A 21,476-nucleotide genomic window follows, 5' to 3' on the forward strand; every position below is an offset into this window, starting at 1 on the left:
AGGAGCAGAGCAGGCCATCTTCGACTCGCTGTAGACTGTGGCGACTACCACAACATCTCCAAACCTGCAAACGCTCAGGGAAAGCACGTAGGTATCTGACGGGCCTTACCTGCAGTTGGCCACTTTGTTGAGAATGAAATCGGAGCCGGTCAAGGTCAAAGTGACCCAGGAGGTTGAGGTAAGAGCCTCCTTTGGGTCAATGCTCCACACGGAAGGGGAGGGGTAGTAGGAGAAATTTCCAGTTCCGTTGACAGAAAAATGCTGCCCGTCCACTGCAAACTTGACCATGTTGAGCCCCAGGTGCGTCGAGAGCAGGACGGAGGAGGGGAGGGCTTGAACCTGGACGAAGTCGGAAGCTTGATACGAAACGTTCTTGTCCCTGATTGGAGGCGATTGACACACGGCGACCGTTGAGGATATGACAAGGGCAGGAGACGTCAGGTTCCCGACCTTGCACGAGACTGCTGACGTGGCAAAGAAGTACATCCCATACACAGTCACCCGACTGCCGCTCTGAGACGGACCGAAGGTGGGGACAACGGAGTTGACAAAAGGCATGTTGACCCACCGGAAAAGGAAGAAGGGCCATGTGAAGAACTCCTGGCCGTTGAGGGCGAACTGAACACTCAGCGACTGGTCCACCTGGTAAGGTGGGGATGTACAAAGTGCTGACTCGTAGCTTTCCCAGCTCGCCGTGACCGACGCGCTCCCGAACTTGCAGGACATGGTTGTAGAGAAGGGGATGAAGACAAACTTGAGCGTCACCACAGTCCCTCCGTCGTAGGGCCCAGCACTCGGACCGAAGAAGGAGGCCTGTGGAGACGAGTAGAAGAAGAACTTGCTGGCTGCTGAAAAGAATTCCTTGGGCTCTCCATTCAAGGAGACTGAGAGGTCGACAAAACCAACAGGTGAAGGAGGGGAAGTACAAATCATGCGGTCTTCGCTCCCTCCCACCATGTACCCGGGGACGACGGTGCTGCCGAACTTGCAAGAGAGCCTTTGAGTCGCTCGCAGGTTCAGCCCAACGATCGTGACATTGGTTCCTCCTCCTTCGATCCCAACTTTGGGTGAGAAATCAAGGATGACTGGGGGCACGTCGAAGGCATAGAGCTGGGGAGCTTGACCGTGGAGGGCAGAAGCGCCGATGTACACCAGGAAGGGAACCTCGATGACGAACGGAACGGGCGAAGGAGGAGAGAGGCAACGAATGATCGAATCATTGACAAACCTGCCAGCTGACGTCCGCTCGCCGAAGTGACAAGAGATGTTGCCGTCGATGAAGCCAAAGCCAGTGATGTTGACGAGGGTGTTACCGTAGATGAGACCATTCCTGGGATGAGTGAGGGGGAAGAAGCAGGACGCTGCAGGGCTCACCTCGGTTGGAAGTCATGGATGCCGGCAGAGGCAACAAGGTGAGACGATGAGACGATCTCGTTGCTGTTGGTCAGAGATGCTGATAGATTATAAGCCCCTTCGCCGAGGGTCGGGGGGGATGTGCAGGAGCCTTTGTTTGCATCGATCACTTGCATAGGCGACAAGGTAATGTTGAGAGCATTGAAGATGCAACTCGCCCATTGCGTGTCCACAAGGTTCGCTGCCGAGACCTGACACAAGGGCATCAGGCAGGTTTTGACGTGTCGAGGAAGACAGGCACCTCGAACGTTGTCGATCCGTAGCTGAACGACGACAGAGGAAGGAAAGAAACCAACTGCGGAGCGTCCAAGAGGTCGAGGACAAAAATTCTCGACAGGGTGAAGTCGAGACCGTTCATGGCGACCTCAACGCTCGCCCGACCCGCCGCTGCGGAGGCAGGAGAGTGGCAGGCCAGCATGCTGCTGGAGAGGATAGTCGCCTGCGTCGTCGCACTTGAAGAGAAATCGATAGTGAACCTGCACCTTGCAAAGTTCTTGATGACATAAGTAGATGAAACAGCAACAGTGATCACGTCCGATCCCAGTGTGCTAACCGCCCACGGCCAGATGCTCAGGATGGTGGGTTGGACGTAGAAGAGGAAAGGCAAGTCGTTGGACCATTCTTCTGCTGCTACCTTGTATCCTCCCATGAAGTAGCCGTTGAGAGCAACCTGTTGCACCGCGTTCAGCACACAAACGGGGAGGGGAGCGCGGGGTAGACGACCTGCAGCTGGAGGAAGCCAGCTTCTTGTACGGCTGGGATGATGCAGCTGATGAGGGTAGAGCTGACTCTGCTTCCTCTCACCAGGGGAGTGGGTCCAATGCCGGGAGAGGTCGACGCGTTTCCAAACTTCACCACGTCCTCGAAACCTGCGAAGGTGTCGAAAAATTCTCCGGTGATGGTGAGCGAGTCGCCGCCTTGCAGCGGCGCCCCCGGCGGGATGAGAGTACGGAGGATGGGGAGGTGGTAGAACTGGAAAACAGACGAATAGAAGACTTGGTCCCTTCCGTTGATGGTGACAGAGAAGGTCACGTTCTGCGAAGACAACACTTGTGGGCTCTTGCAGGTTCCGTAGTCGGGGGCCTCGACTATGAAGGCGGTCTGGATCGAACCGAAGAAGCAGCGAGCTGAGCTGAAGGAGAGATACCCATACCCGAACACCTGGATCGTCGTACCTCCTTGCACAGAAGAGATGTTTGGGAAGATGCTGGTGATCCCGAGGTCCGAAAAGTAGGTAAACTGGCACTGCACGTTGCTCGCTTGGGGGTAACAGGCGAAGTTGATCCCGTCGAGTGCTATCTGGAACGATACACTTCCAGAAGTGGCGACAGCAGGGGAGCGGCACACGATGTCGGAGCCAACAAGGCTCATCGCACTGACCTGTTCAACGTCAGCCTCCTCCCCCCCCGACATTCCAAGGATACCAGACCCCCGAACGAGCACAGGCTGACAGCGTCGATCAGCATGTTGGCGTGCCCCTGTACTGTCACGAGCGTCCCTCCGGATATCGAGCCGAACGTGGGCGTGATAGCAAAGGGAGATAGCTCGTCGTAGACATAAACATTCTGATTAGATGTCACATAGTCCTGCAGACAATCATTGTCAATGGAACAAATGAACCATCTGCAGTGCTCTTGCCTGCCCATTCGTCGTCATCGCCACTGCGGCATATCCCACGCTGTAAGAGGGAGAGGAGCACTGCGTAACATTGTCATCGCCCACTCCCCCGCCCACTCTCCACCTCCCAGCAGCGATCATACCAGGGCAAAGGAAGAGGAAAGGAAGACCGCTGGCATGGAGTCGGAGGTTCCATACTGAGTGCGAGAGTGAGGGAGGGCAAGAGCTCACAAAGTCTCTTACTTTGCATCGCAACGTAAACCGATCATGGAAATTCTGACCGTAGATGGAGACAAGGGAATATCCGGCCGACCGCACGAGTGTTGGCCAAAGTTTCGTCACCACCGGCTGAGTCTCGTAGGAGAAGAATCCAGGAGCAGGGAAGTAGGAAGCGCCTGCATCAAACGAGGCCTGGAGTTTGAGAAGCTGTCAGTGGGAAGCAGAGATGGAGGGAAAGGGGAGTAGGGATGGATGAAGGAGGAAACGATTTGGAAGTTGGTGATGAAAACATGGGTGGAAAGGTTGATCAACGGGAGGAGAAACAGTGAAAGCAGAGGCAGGGAGGTCAGGTCAAAGGCATAGCAAGTAGCACCTCAAGTTTCATCACGGAGCCGACGGTGCCGGCCGGGCAGGAGAAGTAGAGAGCGTAAACGCTGGAATTGTAAGACGCCGGGAACGTCGTGGTGGTCCCTTTGATCCGGACGAGGAGGGAGGAGCCGCTCCTGGGGGTGAGGGGGGTAGGGTTGTTGACGTACTGGGGATCCGTGTTACAGCACTCCCCGCCAAGGAAGATACCGTAGAGGGATACGATGATGCTGCCCTGAGGGGGCCCGAAGGCCGGAAAGATCCTCCCAATCTTGGGGATCAGAGAGCAGGCCCGTCCCCAGTAGCCTGACGTGCAGTTGCAAGAGTTCTTCAAGCACGTGCCGTACTGCCTGCCTTCCCACGAGCACCCCGCTCCCTGCAGGTCGTCGGAAGGGCAGCCCCAGCCGCTAGAGAAGAAGTAGTAGGAAGTGAAGGCCGAGGACTTGTCGATCCCCTGGTTGTTGCTCATTCGCACTGAGACGGTTCCGATCGGATTCTGCGGGAGGGTCAGGGAAGTTGAAGATGCGGATGTGGATTACTGGAGGACTTGCAGCCTTGACAAGATCGTGGCGAACGAAAGTTGCTGGGACGTAGGAGTTTCCGAAGAAGGCCTTGAGCCTTGTGTCAACAAGGGACAGAGAGGATGAGGGAGAGACGGAGATAAGAAAGTAGGAGTGGCGTTGGGACAACATTGGGCAAGGGAGGTTGAGTCAAGCGGAAGAAAAGACGAGATGGAAGGAAGACGGGAGGTGCAGAATAGAGCAGGATAAGACAATCTCAACCTGGAGACCAGGACCGGCCACGAAGTAATTGCCAAGTAAGAACATGAGGGTAGACCCCTCCTCGCTGCCTGATAGCGGCGTTGTTGCATACAGCTCGACCTGCAAGAATAATCAGGTCTGTGCTGGGACTGTTGTGTGTAGAAGAAGCTCCCTTACCGGTGCATGGATGACAAACCTGGGGCCATTGCTTGTGAACTGCTGGGCGTTGAGAGAGACAGCGAACTCTAGATCGAAGATCGCTGGGAAGCCATGAGCGCGCGTACCGCAAGCTCCCTGCAGACTTACCCAGTCGAGTGTTGCGAGGACAGGGACAAAGAAGGTTGCTACTCGCATCCATGAAAGCGCCTGGAGGTACGACGTTATCATGGGACAGGAGTAGAGCGTAGTCATGAGGTACGCACGAGTGGTCATGAGGGACTGGTCCGGCGGATAGTGGTAGGGGTCGAGGAAAATTTTATCGCTGTTGGTTGCGTTGGCCGGCCAGAATCTGGAAACTTTAGTGTCAGGTCGATCAAACTTGTGCCGGGCATTCAATCGATCGCACACCTGCAGCGAAGAGTGTCATTGTATCCACTCTGAATGTGCAATCCATGGACGGTGATAAGTGTGCCACCAATATTCGGACAGTTCGAAGGAGCTGCCACCAACTGAGTCAGACGAAGGCAAAATGTCGAGTCCTCTCACTTGTGGAGCTGACTGCTGGGTTGCTGTAATATCGGTAGTCAATGACGTGAAAAGACTCGAAGCCCGTGAAGGTCGCCCGAAGTTCTGCAAGCAGCACTTGCTGGTTGCTTCCAACAGAACTTGTGTTGGTTGCGACCCCCTGGCTGATTGAGGGACTCTGGCATGCGATCTGCTTGCACAGGATTCCATCAACTGAAGTCGAGCTGGAGCAGTCATTGAGAAATGCAGCGACTCGAAGGCCTCCAAAGATGCACTGAGCATATGGTGAAGTTGTGTTGGAACCAATCTTGTAGAAAAATTCACCGAAAATCGTCACCTGTAGAATCGTGAGCGAACTACAAACGTGTATCACACCGATAAAGATAATGATTTTCTTTGACCCACCTTTGTTCCTCCCGAGACTGGGCCAAGACATGGACTGACATATGAGAATGTAGGATCTTGAAAGAACAGGAAAGATCGAGGGGGGGTGAAGTCGATTCCTTGGTTCAACGAGAGTCTGAAGGAGTAGAGGACGGCTTGGTTTGGCCGCGGGGGAGTAATGCAGATGATATTGTTGAAGAGACTTGCCCCGATTCTCACGTCGCCTAAGATCGGCACTGGTGATAGGCTGTTGTCAAACCTGCATTGTATGCACTTAGTTCCAACACACGTTGTCTGGTTGAGAGTGAAAAAAGAGTTGAGCGTGATGTTGATCCTTGATCCTCCCAGAGTTGAAGCAGCGGTTGGAAAGAAGCCGTCAATGACGTAGATGCTTATCTTGAGCTTGTTGGAACAGTCTTCGCCATTGAGAGTCACGCAGACATCCAGCGATGGACTTGAGTAGACGAGGCTGGGAGATTTGCAATACAGCAAACTCGAAGAACTGAAGTCAGCAGCAACAAGCTGAGCCGATCCAAAGTTGCACGCAATCTACACAGAAGATAAGGACACAGGGTCGTGTAAGACCATGGATGCAAACCTGATCCGTCGCGATGAAGTTCGTGCCAGTCAAAGTTATAGTTGTTCCCCCGACGATTGACAAGATTGTTGGAGTTAAGGTCGAGATTTGAGGGACCTGGAATATCCTGACGGACAAGGAGCCAGTCCATTGCGCATCAAGAACACTGTTCTCAGAGTTGAACGAAATGCTCACTGTGTAGTCCTGGTAGGGGGCAGTCAGGGTGACTTCGGGGCTGAAACAGAGAAGCCTCGTGGAAGTGACAAATGTTCCGACGGTAAGTTTGTACGCTGACGATGTTTCATACTTGCACGCAATCCCATTGAGAAGAGAGTTGGGCGGGAACCCGGAGCCAGCGACCGAGATCAAGGTTGAACCGAGTCTCAGGGCCTTGGTTGGAGAGATAGAAAGCACGGAGGGGGTAGCAAAATATTGGAAAGTGAAGTTCAAGGCAGCAAAAGATTGTCCGTCCAGACTGATCTCCACTGGGTACGACCCGGCTGAGTTTGCGGGTACAGTACATGCCATGGTGCTGGAGCTGAGGATCTTACCAGCGGCCGTAACGCGGCCTAGGCGGACCTGTACAAGGGACATGTAGACAGTGTTGTAGTATGCATCATACGGGAAGTAACTTCCTGAGATCATCAAGGGGACAGAACCTTGCAAGAAGGAGCGATCCAGCGATAGCCCCAGTCCTTGTATTGAAGCAAGCTCCAGGTATCTCTCATCAGACCATCCCGTTCTTGACATGTCCGCACTGACGGACAGTGCCATCTTGTACACGCTTATCTTGGGAGCAAGGGGAGGTGCTGAGCAGGAGAGCTGATCTCCCTGCATCTTTGCCGGGTTGAAATATTGCCTAGTCACCAACCAAGGTCAGCTGAACAAATTTTAGGAAACTTGAACACGCACCTGTTGGGATCTCTCATCGCGCTACTCTGATACCACGGAAGGCTTTGATTTCCCGCAGGAACGAGTCGAAACCTGCAGTACGGAGACAGGGTCTGCTGCTTGCTCAGCGTGAAGAAGTTGTAGACATTGATTGTGAAAATCGCCTTGCCGTCCGAGAAGGTGACAATCGGGGAAACAAAGTTGGAGATCCCGAATATCCTGATGGGAAAAGAGCTGTCGAGCACACGCCCATTGATGACAGGTGTTATGTTGAATGAATCATGATTCGATGTGTTGAGGAATGATGGCAAGAGGCAGAGGACCCCATATCTTGTCTGCGAGAAAGGCTCTACACCAGTAGCAAAGTTGGTTGCAATCGGATCAGCCCTTATCGCCCAGGTCGGCTGCAGACCGTTCAAGGCACAAGTCACGTTGCTGCTGTTGTCAATGTGCACCCATGTTGGCAGGGGGAGGACAACGCTCCCACCGACGTCAGGGACCGGTGTTTCCTGCGAGGAGAGTATCGGTGCGGCAGCGCATTGTACCGGGTCTCCGTTCAGCTTTACCCTGCGGTTGCGGTCAGCCGCGAGCTTTCAGACCATCGGCATACCATGAGCTCGACGATCCCAGAGGCCGGCAGGTCTCGTTGAAGGACAAGACCCTTGCCGACAACAATGGTTGGGCCCACAATGCCAGGAGGAGGAGACCGAGGCATTGGGGCGAGTATGTTGCTGTCATTGAGAGAATCTTCGACGTGAGCCTGTCCTCAGTGATGTCTCGATCGACCGGAACGCATAACCCACTGCATGGAAGCTATGGTTCGGCATCCTGGCAACGGAAATCAACGAGTCGACCACCCGAGCCTCCACAAACTTCGCTAACCAGCAACCCACGAACACAAACCTCAGGAACTTATCTGAGCATGCTCCCCATCACAGCTCTCTCCCCCCCCTGACTCTCTCCTCTGATCCTCTTCATCCTCCCTCCCCGCGACCCTCCTCTAGCATCTTCCATGCCTGCCCCATCCTGCCATATCTTCTAACTGCATTCCCGCACATGTCCAGCGGGTCCGCCTCACCTTCTTATCTGCTCTCAGATTTACGAAAAAATGGGGCAGAGCGCTTTCGCTGCTCCTGCGGGGTCGAAGAAGGGGAGGGGGGAGGAGAGGAAGAGCAGAGGAAGAGGAGAGGAAGAGGAAAAGCGATTTAGAAGAAGCAACTGTAGAGAGGATACGCGTTTTGAGACCGACCTTGCTGCTGTCGGTTCGAGAAAGGAGAATGAGCGTGTCGATTTGACTGTTTTTGGATTGGAGACTGTCTTGTGTTAGCTGATCTTGGCGATTGTTGGCGTTAGGAGGCGATCACGAATACAGGATCATGGCTTCATTGAGAACACAGACTTCGGGCATCAGTCAGACCACAACAGCCTCTGTGAGTTTCATGCTGTCCCAGGATGGTTGCCCTGCAGCTCCTGACAGAAATCTTGACTGCAGGCGGAGCAGGCAGAAAGGTCGCAGGTCACTTTGAGATTGGCTCCAAGACACAGGGTGAAGTGGAGCGAAGATGTACTTGACAATGAGGTTTGATGCACGCTGGGAGTACTCAGGGACCTCAGTGGCTTGACAGGGCATGGGGAAGCGAAAGTCGAACAAGTGCTGCATCTTCCACCGCAAGAAGAAGTTTGGAGAGAGCAGCAGCGAGAGCGAGTAAAATTCGCTCTCCTATTCTCCTTGGCTCTTGATTGATTTGATCCTTCAAGATATTCGAGTGGAGCGGAGAGCGGGAGTGAAAGCCCAAGGAAGAACGGTTCAAAAGGTTCGCTTCTGTCTGTCCTCCACCCTCAGCCAATGATTCGGGGTTGGCACTCAGGGTCGAGCCGTAAATGCACGTGTGGAAAGGATGCAGAGGAAGCAGAAAACAGCTGCACTTCGAGCAGGTACGTGCCCATGCACTATCCTCCACGTGCATAACACCCCCGTAGAAAAGGACCTTCATCCCGTCGACAGAAGGACGAAAGCGATGAGGTAGGAATGGAGACATGCTGTCCTTGCACTTCCTTGCATTGTCTGATGGAAAAGTTCTCCGAGCTAAATGCTTCTTGTTCTGCAGGGGAAGTCCTTGTTTGATCACCTCAAAGTCGTTCCTTGAATGGTACCTTTCAAACGCAATGTCAGCTGTTGTGTGCACAGCTGCCAACGACAAGCCCCTGGATCCTCTCCTACCGATAGAGCAAGAGATTGCTCAAAATGATATGGCCCAGGATCATTGCGCCAGCAAGAATCTTGTGTGTCGTACGAGTTGTACATATGGAATGAATTTAACGAAACCCTACACCACTGATCTGACATGGTAACAAGAAACAAACAGTTCTGTACAATTTGGACATGTCTACTACTACAAGCACTGAGGACGAAGAGAGCGAAGATGGCATGCATCATCCTTTCCGTTTGATTAAAGAAGGAATTTCGGAGCCTTCCGGAAGCAGATCTTGCAAACTCTTACTGCAAATCAAGACAGCATGTCAGCCGTTGAGGTGTCTGTGACAGCAAATGCAATTACGTCAAATCCTTCGACATGTGAATCTTCTTCGCAAGCCTCTTCGGTATCAATTTAGAAAGAATCGACCATGCCGCTCGGACAAACAGGTTTACGGGCCCGACCTGCGAAAGCACAAGATAAGGACACAAAGCGCATGAATGCGAACAACACCAGCAGCATTCCAAGACGGTCAGGGTATGCCTCTGTTGCAACATTCAGAAGTGCCTTGTCCCGGCTGCAGCATCGAAACGTCACGATTCCACATCAATTGTCATCAATCGCGTGCCTGATATCCAAGTGCTTTCTTCCCAGGTCTGATGCGTCCACAACCAGAAGGAAAGAAGACACCTCCTGAAAGTTCAGAATTAAGACGCAGTACTTTAAATGTCCTTCAAATCAAGCTACCTTCTCCATCATTTGGATGCCGCGTTCAATCAGATAAACATGTGCTCGAATATATTCATCGCGGTCATAGGTTTTCAAGTCCATGAGGGCTGGACGAGCTAGAAAACAACCTCAATCCTGGGATCTACACCACAGACTCGCCCTCACCATAAAGAATCGGTCTTCCGAACTTGTCATAACCAGACCAAAACATATGATTTGGTGCAAGCGATCTGCGGGCTGTGTTGGAACAGGGCGCATCAAAAATATCATGAGCAATCACCTGGATACATCCTCGAAGGATATCGAAGCTGCCCCGTTCTCAACACGCCATCTTAATGATTTCAAGATCTTTTGCGCTACATATTCAAATGTCCTCTGCTTCCCGTCCTTCGTTCCAGACAACACAGAACGCAAGTAAGCAGTTGACAGAACTTTCTCGTTGTCCTTGAAACCTTCTTTGCTCAGGAAATTCCTCAAGCGTACCACCAACTCATCGACGTTAGAAGGAGAAAGCGAATCTTCTACCATGTAGTCCATGTCAAGGGAATTCTCCAACAAATCAATCTCTGCGTCAATGGGGAGTCCGTGGACCAGCTCATCCGTTGCTGGACTGCTCAAAAGGCATACTACGCTTGTTGTTTCCTTGTCATACCCCCGATTCTCGGCATCCAAGAACCTTTCAGGAGGAAGACTCTTCGATCTCGTCCTGGAAAATTCTTGGAAACCTTCTGATGTGTTTGTTTTGCCAAAGATGGATACGTTCACTGCGGAAACGTCGGAGCACATCGTATTCCCATCAAATTGCTTGAGGGGGAGTCCCTCCATCCGAATCACCGCCGTGGACATTCAGAGGTATGAATCACAAGCTTATAGCATAGACCTGTACAGCAAATCAATCAATCGGGATAAGACATTAAGAGATTCTGCATATCGTGCGGGAAAGAAAAGAAGCCTTACGCCTCCATGTCTTAGGGTTAAATTCGATGGGACGTATGCAACCTCGGTTTCGATTTCATCGCTTCCTTTCCATCTTAACAATTTCAAATATTTTGACATCCTCATGATCATGCCACGACTCTGACTGAAATCAAGGGCTCTGGAGACATCCTACGTTCCTGTCTCTTGCCAGGGAGCTTTCTCAACATGACCCTTCATCCTAACTCTTCCTTCCAACCCTCCACATACTTTCAGCTGATCAGGCTCCCTGAATTTTCTCTATCTCATCGACCTGCTATCAGTCTGTCACTTTTCACTGAATCAGCGCAGATCTACATTCTGTTGATCCATCCCTCCCGTCCATGATCCTGGAGTAAGAATTCAGGGGAAGGGGAAAATGGGGGTGGGTTTAATGAGCTGATCTGCAGGGGTACTTTTGACAAAACTGAGGTGGATGGTTTCAAAGGGGTAGGGTACAGGGGGTAGGGTACCCTCATTTGACCAGGTAGAGAAGGGGGGTTGTCAAGGTCAGGGCATGTGAACGCTGGGTAGTTCATACAAGGATCAGGAAAGAGGGGGTAATTCAACTTGACAATCATGGGAAAGTAAGGGGTTAGCAGAAAAGTCAAAATTTGTGAATGGGTGGGTCCCTGTAGAGGAGTATGATGGTAGAGAGGGGGTGGTATATATAGCAAAAATGGAGGTAGAAAATCTTTTGTCTCTGTGCGGTGGTTTTAGTGAAAGGGGTGTTGTAGTCGTTTGTCCCCAAAGGGTGGGGGTACTCGTGGGAGGGGTGAGGGGTATGGTTGATTATGGATGGTGGGTACTATCAAATGAAACAGTGGGTAGGGGTTAATTAGCATTGTCCAAGACCTAAAGGTACCTTTCGACTGATCACCCTATCAAGTGACCAAAAAACAAAGTTCAAAGGTGGGGTAGCTCATATCCATGGATTGGGTATGTCAGTAAACAGGGGGTAGTTACAGTGTGTTAAAGGGTAGGGTAGTACAAGAGGCGACACCAGTAGGGTACATGAATTCAGGGGTAGTGACAAGTAAGGGACACAAAAGGACGGGTGGGGTCCTAGATTTAAAATAGTGAGATGCTAAAAATGGATTGTTAGCTACAGCCTTATACGGATCTTTCAGTACTGAATGCAAAACATGGTACAAAATTACAACTAACTTTTTCCACACAAACCACTGGGATCACCCCATCTTCTGGACGTGCTGTGGAAGTACCCTACAGACTACTGCTGTCGGTTTTGAACCCATGTCTGGGGTCTGGACTACCCCTGTGTCTACCCCTACCCCCATGATATGAAATCAAAACCAAGAATGGTTTCTGCAAAATGACGTCTAAAATCTAAAAATCGCTATAAATATTTTAAGTATCTCAACATCTTTCATTTGGAAGTTAGAGGGTCGCATCTCAGCAACACTTGAAGGCTAGGCCGGGCGGTCACGCACACTGTGGCACTGACCGCCGGGCCGCGTCACTCAGTGATTCCGAAGTTCCACCCCGGCCCGGCGGGCCGCGGGGCCTGGCGTCGAGTCCCGGTGACTCTCGGTGACCTCACCGGTCGTGCCGCCGTCACCGGGACTGGCTGTGTGAACTTGGTCTTTACTCAAAGTTAAGTGTCCCCCAAACTTAACTGATACCTTCACTTAACTGCGCGCACTGCAGTGCAGGACAATTCCCCCGCGCCATGCCAGGGATGATCATAGCAGGAGTCCGATCCGATGATCGCTGTGGCCGCCGCCGAAGGAATGAGACCGTGACGCATATGATACCGGACTGATGCACAGGGCCCGCGATGATGGCAGCGCCGGAACTGGCGGCGGAACTGGGACAGGGAGGCCTTGAGTTGACGGCGAAAGATCCTGCCAGTCCGATCCGATCAGAATGCGTTTGCAAGTCGGACTCTCGGCGTCACCAGGCTGCCAGCAGGCTTTCTTGAAGGGGAGTCGGAACTCCGGCGGAGGCGCGCAACGGCTGCAAGCGGCCCATCAGCCTAACTAGTCAGAGGAGTCAGTCCGATCCGACGGTCACTGATTCAAAACTGTCGGAAAGCCTGGCCGGGCAACTGAGTTCTGCCCCGGGCCGGCGGCGGCGGCCGCTCCGAGTCACTGAGGCTGCAAGCCTACTACCTGGAACAGTTATCGATCCGTTATCATTATGCCAATCTTCAAATCCCGCCGATGCGCCATTCCTGATTTCCATCAAGAGAGAAATTAGAGTGGAGGGAGAGGAGAAGATGTGCTGTAACAAATGCTGATCGGTCTACCGACAGATAGATGGAGACATCTCCAGATGCGGGAAAGTTAATGGCAAGAAAGATTCAAGCCAGAGAAATTCAACTTCTTCACTGCTTCCATTTCACGCCTTAATTGAAGTCAAAAGTGGAGTTTTTGTGCAAATAGGAAATGAAATACTGGTGAAATAATGGACAGAGAAATATGTCAGGGTCGTTGTGGCACCCTGATGACATTATGATGAGGAAAGCTAGGACATCATATTGCAGAAAGTCATGTCCATGTGATGTCAGTCTGAAAAGTCTTGTATGAAAGGACCTGGCATTGCGTTACTTCCCATTATCATAAAACCTGTGTTCGGAGTATTCACCTGAAGTTTTGTCCGTTGAATTTTGAGATAGATCCAAGATTAGAACGAGGTGCAATAGACCTGATTAAGAGTTCAGAGACTGATCTGCATATTAATTTTGGGAGAACTAGGTTGAAAAAATTGCCAATGACTGACCTTCGTATCAGGCGACCATGCCATACACCGAAGAACAAAGGTTAAACTCGATTCTACGATTCACAGACAGTAAGCTGTCGAACTTTGCTGATCAGGTTTACTTTGTGAATTTGTTCTGTACATTCATGGTACTGATGATACTTTGATGCAGCTTGCTGATGACTTTGCGAGATCTGGAGCTGTGCGACAACGCTTTTTTCCAGATCAGTCGTCCCAGTCTTTGTATCACGACTTACCTTTGCCATCCATGCCAGAAGGTGGCAGTCAGATGAACAATGAGATGGTGTATTCGCCAGGACCTCACGTAGGTCCATTGCCTGCAGAGCAAAGTGCGCTGGATTATTTGATGGAAGAGAAAGAAAACCTGGCGTATCCCATGCTCTCACATCTTAAAATGTCCATTTCAAACTCCGAGCAGCCTGGCTCCAATGAATGGACGTCAATTGAGAGAAACAAGAGCAGCAAGGTTTTCCCGACCAGTGACGATTTGAATCACGACCTATCTGGGAATCATAATCACTTTGCTACACCGAACACTCAAACGCACAAGATGGGCTTGTCAAAGACTCTCAATGGGATCAACGACTGGGAAGTGCGGCCGTCGCCCAAGGATCTAGGAGATTTTCAGGAACTGTTGGACATCAGCAATGAGCGGCGGAGGGACGTTTCCTATGGAGAAAGGTGGGAGGCAGACAACAAGAGCGACGCAGTCACACCTCATGCACATGACACTGCAACAAAGAACTTCAGGACGGCTGCTCCAGTCATGCATGACGAAGACTGGTATGGATTGAATAGCCAGTTGCAATCGCTCTCCACCAGAAAGCAGCAGGTCTCAAACGATCTTTCACGTCATCATATGAGTCAGGAGTGTGATGTAAATGATTTGGAAACTCTAGAATCCAAGTCATTGATGAATGACATCAACTGGATTGAAAGGCACTTTGCTGCTGACCTCAGCACAGGAGAATCGCCTGAAAGAGCTGCAGACAGAGCAAACGTGAGAAATTCCACAATTGAAAACAAGTTGCAGAATAACTCAACAAGCAAGACGGCATTGAGATGGCAGAACTCAATGAGCATGTACGTCAAGCACCTTGGTGATGACGAGAGCCAAGGAGAATTTGGCAAGAGTCAGAGCGTCGCTGTCTTCCTGTCTTCGGACATGCTCGTCGATGGTACCAAGAATGCCGACAACCTGGCAAACTCACAGCAGGAATCTTGGACAAATGCGCCCTTCGCAGCGGATGTTAGTGTGCAAGGGATGACGTCATCTCATGGCTGGAAAAGCAACTATCAGGTAGATACTTCACCCTTGACCAACGATGAGTCAGCAGGGAGTACCTCCTCGCAAGTGAAATTTCAGCTTGGCGATGAGAAAAACTTGGTCAAGTCGAGCGGCGGTCTGGTCACCAACCAGTCAGGATCAACGAGAGTTGTTCAGCCTTGGACTCCCATCACTCCACTAAACTTCACACCCAGAAAAACGGAATTGGATGACTCCTCCCTCAAGTACTTGATGGCAAAGTGGGCTGAGAAAGAACAAAAGATTCAGCACGATTCCTCTGGATTTGAGAAGAGCTCTTTAAGACGCTTCGAGGAGGGCTACGTAAGCTCGACGTCTTCCGAAGGTGCGACCAAGTCGGGTGGAATGAAGAGAGCAAGCGAGGCTGTTGATGACAAGTGTTGTGCTGATGGGAGCGGCTGCACAACGGTAAAGATGCCACAGGTTCAAAACAAATCTCCAGGTCAGTCAGTTGTTTCATCGAGTGTACAGCAGAGAACGGTTGAAACCTCAGCATTGAGCGCAGAGGGGAAGTCACAGTCGATGGTCCATTCAGAGAGTCGCGTGAGCGAGAGGGAGCCTGTGACGGATCGTTCAGAACGCGACATACTTACAAGCCATGAGGAGCTTTACCTCACCGAGACAAGTAAAGTCCCACCGTCTCGAATGAAATCGTCGGTGAGTGGTCAAGGAGAAACTTTTCGAGAGGTCAACTCGCCCGGATTTTCCTCCCGAGCGTCGAGGGACAGGATGTCGATGGAGGAGCAGGACGAGCAAAATTCTGAAGGCACCCCATCCATCATAGTGTCCAACTATCAGCAGAATGGCAGTGACTCATCGATCATCCTGCCGGTTGAAGAAAGCTTCGACTCAAGCTCCTCGGACGCGCCTGAGGAAAACGACGATGACTTGAATCACAAGGTAGACGACGATGATAGGGACAGCCTTGCCGACAGTTTGGTTGATTCCGACGGCGAGGCAGTTAAGGATGAGAAGCAGGTGACAAGAATCGTGGGAGCTGAGAGTGAAGGGAAGACGTCTTGTACGCACATCGAGCCTCCGATCGCACAGGTGGAAGTCAGTTCGACCTCCCTTTGCTTCAGCAGGCAGCACAAAGTCAAACCTCTCTCGTTCCGAAACGTCTGTGAATATCCCATCCTGGTGATCTTGAGATTTTTGCAGGAAAGCGTCTCCAAATTCTCACTGCCCCAGGAGTTTCTCAAAGAAACCACCTTACAGCCCGGCCAGTCGGTGGACATGGCAGTGAAATATCACCCGGATGGCAGCTTGCCCTCCAAGGAAGAAACACATCTTGCCATCCTGTCAATCCCATTCCACGCCTCCTCCTCCCAACCGAGTTGCTCGTGGGTCTCTATTAAAGCGGAGGAGGAGGAGGAGGTCAACTCCGCGGACAAGTCGAGAGTGAATGGAGGAGCGCAACGACGAGCGGAGGACCCTCAAGACTCGCACTGGTTCGTCGACGCCATGTCGGTCGATCTCGGCATGGTCTACTGCCAGACTGCAGGAATCTTCACACCTCCTGTACATCAGGGCACGTCAGTGGTCAACTCGTCGGGCCATGACGTGTCGTTCTTGGCCTGGTTGAAGGACAAGAGCTCCCCCGCCCGGTCCACCTTCGGCATCTCTCTCGAGTCTTGCTCTAAAGCTCCCTTCCGTCCAGCTGGCTTCGTCCTCTTTACCGTCCCAGCTCGGCAGAGGAGGCCCTTGCGGATCTCTGTCGACACCTCGACGTACAAGGGGCCGGGGCAGGAGACGTGCAAGGCAACACTGTACCTCAGGCAGGTCCAGACAGCCCAGCTGGAGGAAGTGGCCTCCTTGTTCTCCCAGTCCCAGAGGGCGTCCGACATCCTCCGAGGGTTCGAGGATCGAGCTCGTTGCAGCGACGTGACTACAGTGAAGCTGCGATGTACCCTCGGGCATTGCAGACTTCAGATCCCCAAGTCGGTCAAGGAGGTACTTGGCTTGCGCCCTCGTCTTTCTCCACTCTCCTCCCACCTCCTCCCTGTTCGCTCCTCCTCTCCTCCTCTCCTGCCCTTCCTTCCTCCTCCGATGACTTCTTTTGTAGGTTTACCTCGAGTGCGAGGACAACCAACGAGCTCGTCGCAGCTTCGCCCTGAGGAACTCCGGCTGCTTCCCTGCCTCCGTTCGGCTGTCCATCTCACCAGAGTCAACGAGCTCCATCGTCGTCGAGCCTCGGAAACTTCACATCCCAGCAGGGGGCCAGGAGAAAGTCTCCGTCCTCTTCGATCCAGAGGAGGCTAGTCAACTGAAGGCGAACTTACAGCTTAGGATCGAGGAGGACGTTGGGGTCTACTTCAATGTGCCAGTCAGGGCCCATGCCCTCCCCGCCCGCCAGGAGAAGCCTTCCTCCACTCCTCCCATGAGAGACCCTGCCAACGAGAGGAAATCAGCAGCAGACTCTGCCCCTCCCTGCGGCCCCTCGTCGGCTCACAGGTTCTCTCTCCCTCGACAAACGTCCGGTAATGGAGGTCGGTAGCCTCTTACCTGCTGCTCACTCCACGCAGAAGACTCCTCCTTGTTCCTTGCTAGCTCCTGCTGCGAGCGAGGAAGCTCGTCTTGCGACAAGGAGAGCGTCTCCGTCGGGAGACGCGAGCGCAACGGGGCCTCCCGCTCTCCCCTCAGCATCGGCAAACTGTCAAAAGCAGAGACAGAGCTGAGCTCAAAGTCTGGCCCTCGCCCTGGCTGCCTGCTGTCTCACTGACTTGATTCCAGTGTCACCAAGGTCAACCTCTCCAAGCTCAACGTCTCAGAGTCTCCTGCCTTGCCGGACGTCCAGTCTGCCATCAAGGCTCTCAAGCAGTTTGCATCTCAGATGGAGCTCTACAGTAGCGGACAGAAGGTCTCGAGAGTGCCGGTTGCCGCTGCGCAGCCTGTCCTGCTAACTGGATCGCAGTCCCGACGACAGACGACGACCAGGACAAGCGCCCAGTCCTCTGAGAGGAGGAGAGATCTAGAACAGGAGGTGGAGGTGGAGGTAGAGCAGGAGGACTCTTGCCGGGTGCTCCCCTACTCGACGGCAAGGGAAGAAGCCGCACTTCCTCAGCGCACGAGCACGAGGAGCGGAGGGCCGATCATCTCACTCAGTGAGCATCCGGTCAAGGTGAGCTGAGGCCCAGCTGGGGTCCTCCCGGCACTTCTGACGAGGCCCGCAAACTGCGCAGGTCGGTGAGCCCGCCTCGGGTAAGAGATACACGTGGCTGAACTTCCCCAACACACCAGTTGGGGAGGCGTCGGTGGTCAGACTGGCGCTCTGTAATCGGTCGGGCAAGCCAGCGCACCTGGAGATCAGCGGAGGAAGAGGAGGAAACTTCCTGATCAAGAGTGTCAACGTGGACATCAGGCCAGGTGCGGGGAAGGAGGCGAGAGTCGGGGATGGTGATGACGCTGACGAGCTGGTGGTGTCAGAGCATTACCTCATGCTGCCTGTCTACTTCACCCCCAAGGCTCCTGGCAAGGCGCGTGAGAAGCTTTACATCGGTGCTCCTGCTCTGTGTCTCTCCTCGCTCTGACTTTGATCCCCCAGCATGCCGTGACGTCGCGTTCCGGAGGAAGCTGGTGCTGGCTGGCGAAGGTTTCTAACTATATCATGATTAAGAGTTTGATGTATGAATCAATGAAAACAAGTTCGCAATCCCTGAGATAGCAGCTCGACGTTGCAGCCAAGCAGGATCGGAGAATCTGTCAGACTTGGACTGGCCGGATTCAAGCCGTGCAACTCTTCAACGGTTTCAAGTCTTGACACTGCCAGCATGAGTGCCCTGGCACTGTCCGTGGCAGCGGTGCAGCCTTCAGCCCCGGCGCCGGGCCCCCGGCCGCCCCCGCACACCGAGATCCGAGTGGACAGTGCCACAGACTCCCGCCACTGAAAGCCCGGCCTACTGCTGTCGGGCCGGGCCGACCGTGTCGCTATCCGACGGTACAGTACGGTACTGGGCCCGGCGCCCGGGCCTGGTCTGTGTCGACGGTGAGGCGGGGTCTTGGTCCGACCTACTGGATTCATTCGATTGAAATCGGGGGCCGTACCTCAAAGTGTGGGGGGAAACATGCCGGTGTCCTCGTCGCTGTTGTCGGCGATGACGATGGTGGCGATGACGATGGTGGCGATGGCAGGAGGAGCGACACACATGCATGAAGAGAACTCTCCTCCTCTCCTCTCGCATCATACTTTCCCTGCTCGCTCCAGCACAACTCCTTCCTGCTTCGTAACAACAGCAATGCGGCAGGGAAGTAACGTCGGGAGGAGGTGTCAGGCTCTGTGCCCAGTGAGAGCAGGGACAAGGACGAGACTGAACCGGCCCTGTGCTCTCCGCATGCAGGAGGACGACTACAAGAGCCTTGGGCTTCCAAGCTACGTGGTGGCTGAGATGGAGGGGCTGAGCAAGGAGGAGAGGGATTCAATCCTCAGATCTGTAGGGTTGAAGGTAGGCAGGAGCAAAACGAGCAAGAGGAAGGAGACTAGCGCGCAGCGAAGGGAGAGGAGAAAGAAGAGCCAGGCGACCAAGATCGAGGGCCAGGTCGCACCCCAAGAGCAGGAGCCAAGGAAGGAGAAGCAGCGGGAGCAGCGGGAGCAGCAGGCGACGAATGTTCGGTCCGAGGACAGCTTCTTCTCGGACAACCTCCCTCAAACTCAGCAGGATCTTGACTTCTTGAGGTACTTCACTATACTCTCTTGCAACGTCGCCGTCAGGAGCAGCGCTGACATGGATGCCGCAGGAGCATCTTCGGGGACACTGTGGGGCAGGGGGGATACGGATCGGAGAACCAGAGCCAGTGGTTGAGAGAGGCTGCTGTGGAGGAGGAGAAGGAGGAAGAAAAGGAGGCAGAGATTGCTGAAGAGGAGGAGGAGGAGGAGGAGGAGGAGGAGGAGGAGGAGGGCGAAGCACAGGGGGAGGAGGGAAGCAGCGGGAGGAAGAAAAGGGTCATGGTTTTCCCTGACGAGAACGACATCGATCCGTACAACCCTCAGGTCCAGCTAACGCTCGAGAGCAAACAACTCTTAGAGGATTTGACCCATCATGTCAACAGACGTTCGGCTACACTCTGCTGGGGTACGTGCAGGGAGCTCATGGAGTTCGCGGGGAGTTCAAGATGAACTGTGAAGGTGAGGAGGAGGAAAGAGCAGATGGGAGAGATGAGAGAAGAAGAAGAAGAAGAACATGATGATGATGGAGATGATGATGATGGAGATGATGATGGAGATGATGATGATGATGATGATGATGGAGATGATGATGATGGAAATGAAAAAACGACTTGTCCATGACCATGTCTCAAAGGGATGAGCGATTCTCCCGACAGAAGAATCAAACAGGGAGCAAGCATCTTCATGCAGGTGAAGTTTGTGCCTGTTTCCTCCCAGCTGAACAGCTGGAAGCTACCGGGACGACGCGCCCCTCGACCATGGAAATGCGTCTCGTCGAGGCCAGGTAGGAGGGAAAGTTTTCCAGCCTATCTTTCTCTTCTCTCACCTATCCTCTCCTTTCCTGTTCCATTCAGTCCTGTCCTGTCCTCCCTCCTTCTCCTCAGTCCTTCGTGCTGTTCTTCCTTCATCTCCTCCTCATCCTCCCCTTCGTCCTCCACCACCACCTCCACTTCGCTCTCCCCCTCCCCAATCCAGCTCCTTCACCAATTTCCCCTTGCGTTCTCCCGCCTCTCCTTCCATTTCTCCCTCTCCCTCTGTTACCTCCCTCCTCCTTCCTTCTCGTCCTGACGGCAGACCAGGCACCAAACCTCTCATCAGGATAGTGAAAGTGAAGAAGGTCAGAAGGCAAAGGAGCAAGGCGAAGGCCCTTACCATTGGCAGGTCAATACAAGGGAAGAAGCAAGTAAACTGCGGGGATCGAAGGTGCAGGAGCGGGAGGAGCAGCGATGGAGATGATGGAGATGATGATGATGGAGATGATGATGATGATGGAGATGATGATGATGATGATGATGATGGAGATGATGATGATGATGGAGATGATGATGATGATGGAGATGATGATGGAGATGATGATGATGATGATGATGATGATGATGATGATAATGGAGATGATCATGCTCATGCTCATGATGATGATGATGAGGAGGAGGAGGAGTAACGGGTCAGAGCAGGTCTATGTGCGGGACATGGACCTTGAGGAGCACTCGAGGTGGCAGATGAGCTGGTGGAGGAGCGAAGTGACGATGATGTAGAAATGCTGAAGCGAAGGAGGAGGAGTGGGAGCAGAAGATGGTATGTGAGGAGGGAGGAGGGAGGAGGGAGGAGGGAGGAGGGAGGAGGGGGGAGGGAGGATGAGGGAGGAGAAGGGGGGAGGGAGAGGGGAGGAAGGCGGAGGGAGGGAGGAGAGTTCTCTTACGCTCCTCAGGAATTTTTCGTTGACGAGCTGGTCGGCCTCAAGGCCATTCTCCCGCAAGAAGGTGAAGAAAGACTCCAGCTGGTGCTTAGCTGGGGGAGTGATGTCCCTGGTAGACATGCGCGTGCTGGGGGAGGTGGTGGGGGTCGTGACAAGGGACGAGATCTGCTCCTTGGACGGGTTGGGTCAAGACCTGCTGGAGGTGAAGGAGGGGAAGCAACTGGGCTTCACCTCAACCTCCCTCCTCCTTCCCCCATCTCCTCCTCCTCCTCCTCCTCC

The 21,476-nt window shown here is 53.1% G+C and overlaps 3 protein-coding genes across 3 annotated transcripts in view; 2 read left to right on the plus strand and 1 right to left on the minus strand.

Moving 5' to 3' along the window:
• Nucleotides 1-9,466: 9,466 nt before the first annotated feature.
• On the minus strand, nucleotides 9,467-10,682 carry GUITHDRAFT_139055 (hypothetical protein; the record flags this gene model as incomplete). The annotated part of the gene is made up of 5 exons (XM_005832423.1): nucleotides 9,467-9,571; nucleotides 9,621-9,674; nucleotides 9,855-9,952; nucleotides 10,002-10,066; nucleotides 10,117-10,682. The coding sequence occupies 5 exons, from the start codon at nucleotides 10,680-10,682 to the stop codon at nucleotides 9,467-9,469; spliced, it is 888 nt and encodes a 295-aa protein (XP_005832480.1).
• A 2,867-nt stretch (nucleotides 10,683-13,549) lies between these two features.
• Nucleotides 13,550-18,438, plus strand: GUITHDRAFT_108763 (hypothetical protein; the record flags this gene model as incomplete). The annotated part of the gene is made up of 8 exons (XM_005832424.1): nucleotides 13,550-13,627; nucleotides 13,684-16,791; nucleotides 16,904-17,318; nucleotides 17,364-17,523; nucleotides 17,572-17,698; nucleotides 17,753-17,959; nucleotides 18,021-18,336; nucleotides 18,383-18,438. The coding sequence occupies 8 exons, from the start codon at nucleotides 13,550-13,552 to the stop codon at nucleotides 18,436-18,438; spliced, it is 4,467 nt and encodes a 1,488-aa protein (XP_005832481.1).
• Nucleotides 18,439-19,169: 731 nt separating this feature from the next.
• GUITHDRAFT_108764 (hypothetical protein) overlaps nucleotides 19,170-21,476 on the plus strand; it is a gene marked incomplete at both ends in the record, with an annotated part of 2,501 nt that continues 194 nt past the window's right edge. The window contains 7 exons of the mRNA XM_005832425.1: nucleotides 19,170-19,510; nucleotides 19,573-19,825; nucleotides 19,885-19,960; nucleotides 20,581-20,662; nucleotides 21,037-21,076; nucleotides 21,210-21,261; nucleotides 21,314-21,382. Coding sequence (XP_005832482.1) covers nucleotides 19,170-19,510; nucleotides 19,573-19,825; nucleotides 19,885-19,960; nucleotides 20,581-20,662; nucleotides 21,037-21,076; nucleotides 21,210-21,261; nucleotides 21,314-21,382 — 913 coding nt within the window. The remainder of the gene's footprint in view (nucleotides 19,511-19,572; nucleotides 19,826-19,884; nucleotides 19,961-20,580; nucleotides 20,663-21,036; nucleotides 21,077-21,209; nucleotides 21,262-21,313; nucleotides 21,383-21,476) is intronic.

The sequence above is a fragment of the Guillardia theta genome, assembly GCF_000315625.1.
Source record: "Guillardia theta CCMP2712 unplaced genomic scaffold GUITHscaffold_35, whole genome shotgun sequence".
NCBI lineage: Eukaryota > Cryptophyceae > Pyrenomonadales > Geminigeraceae > Guillardia > Guillardia theta.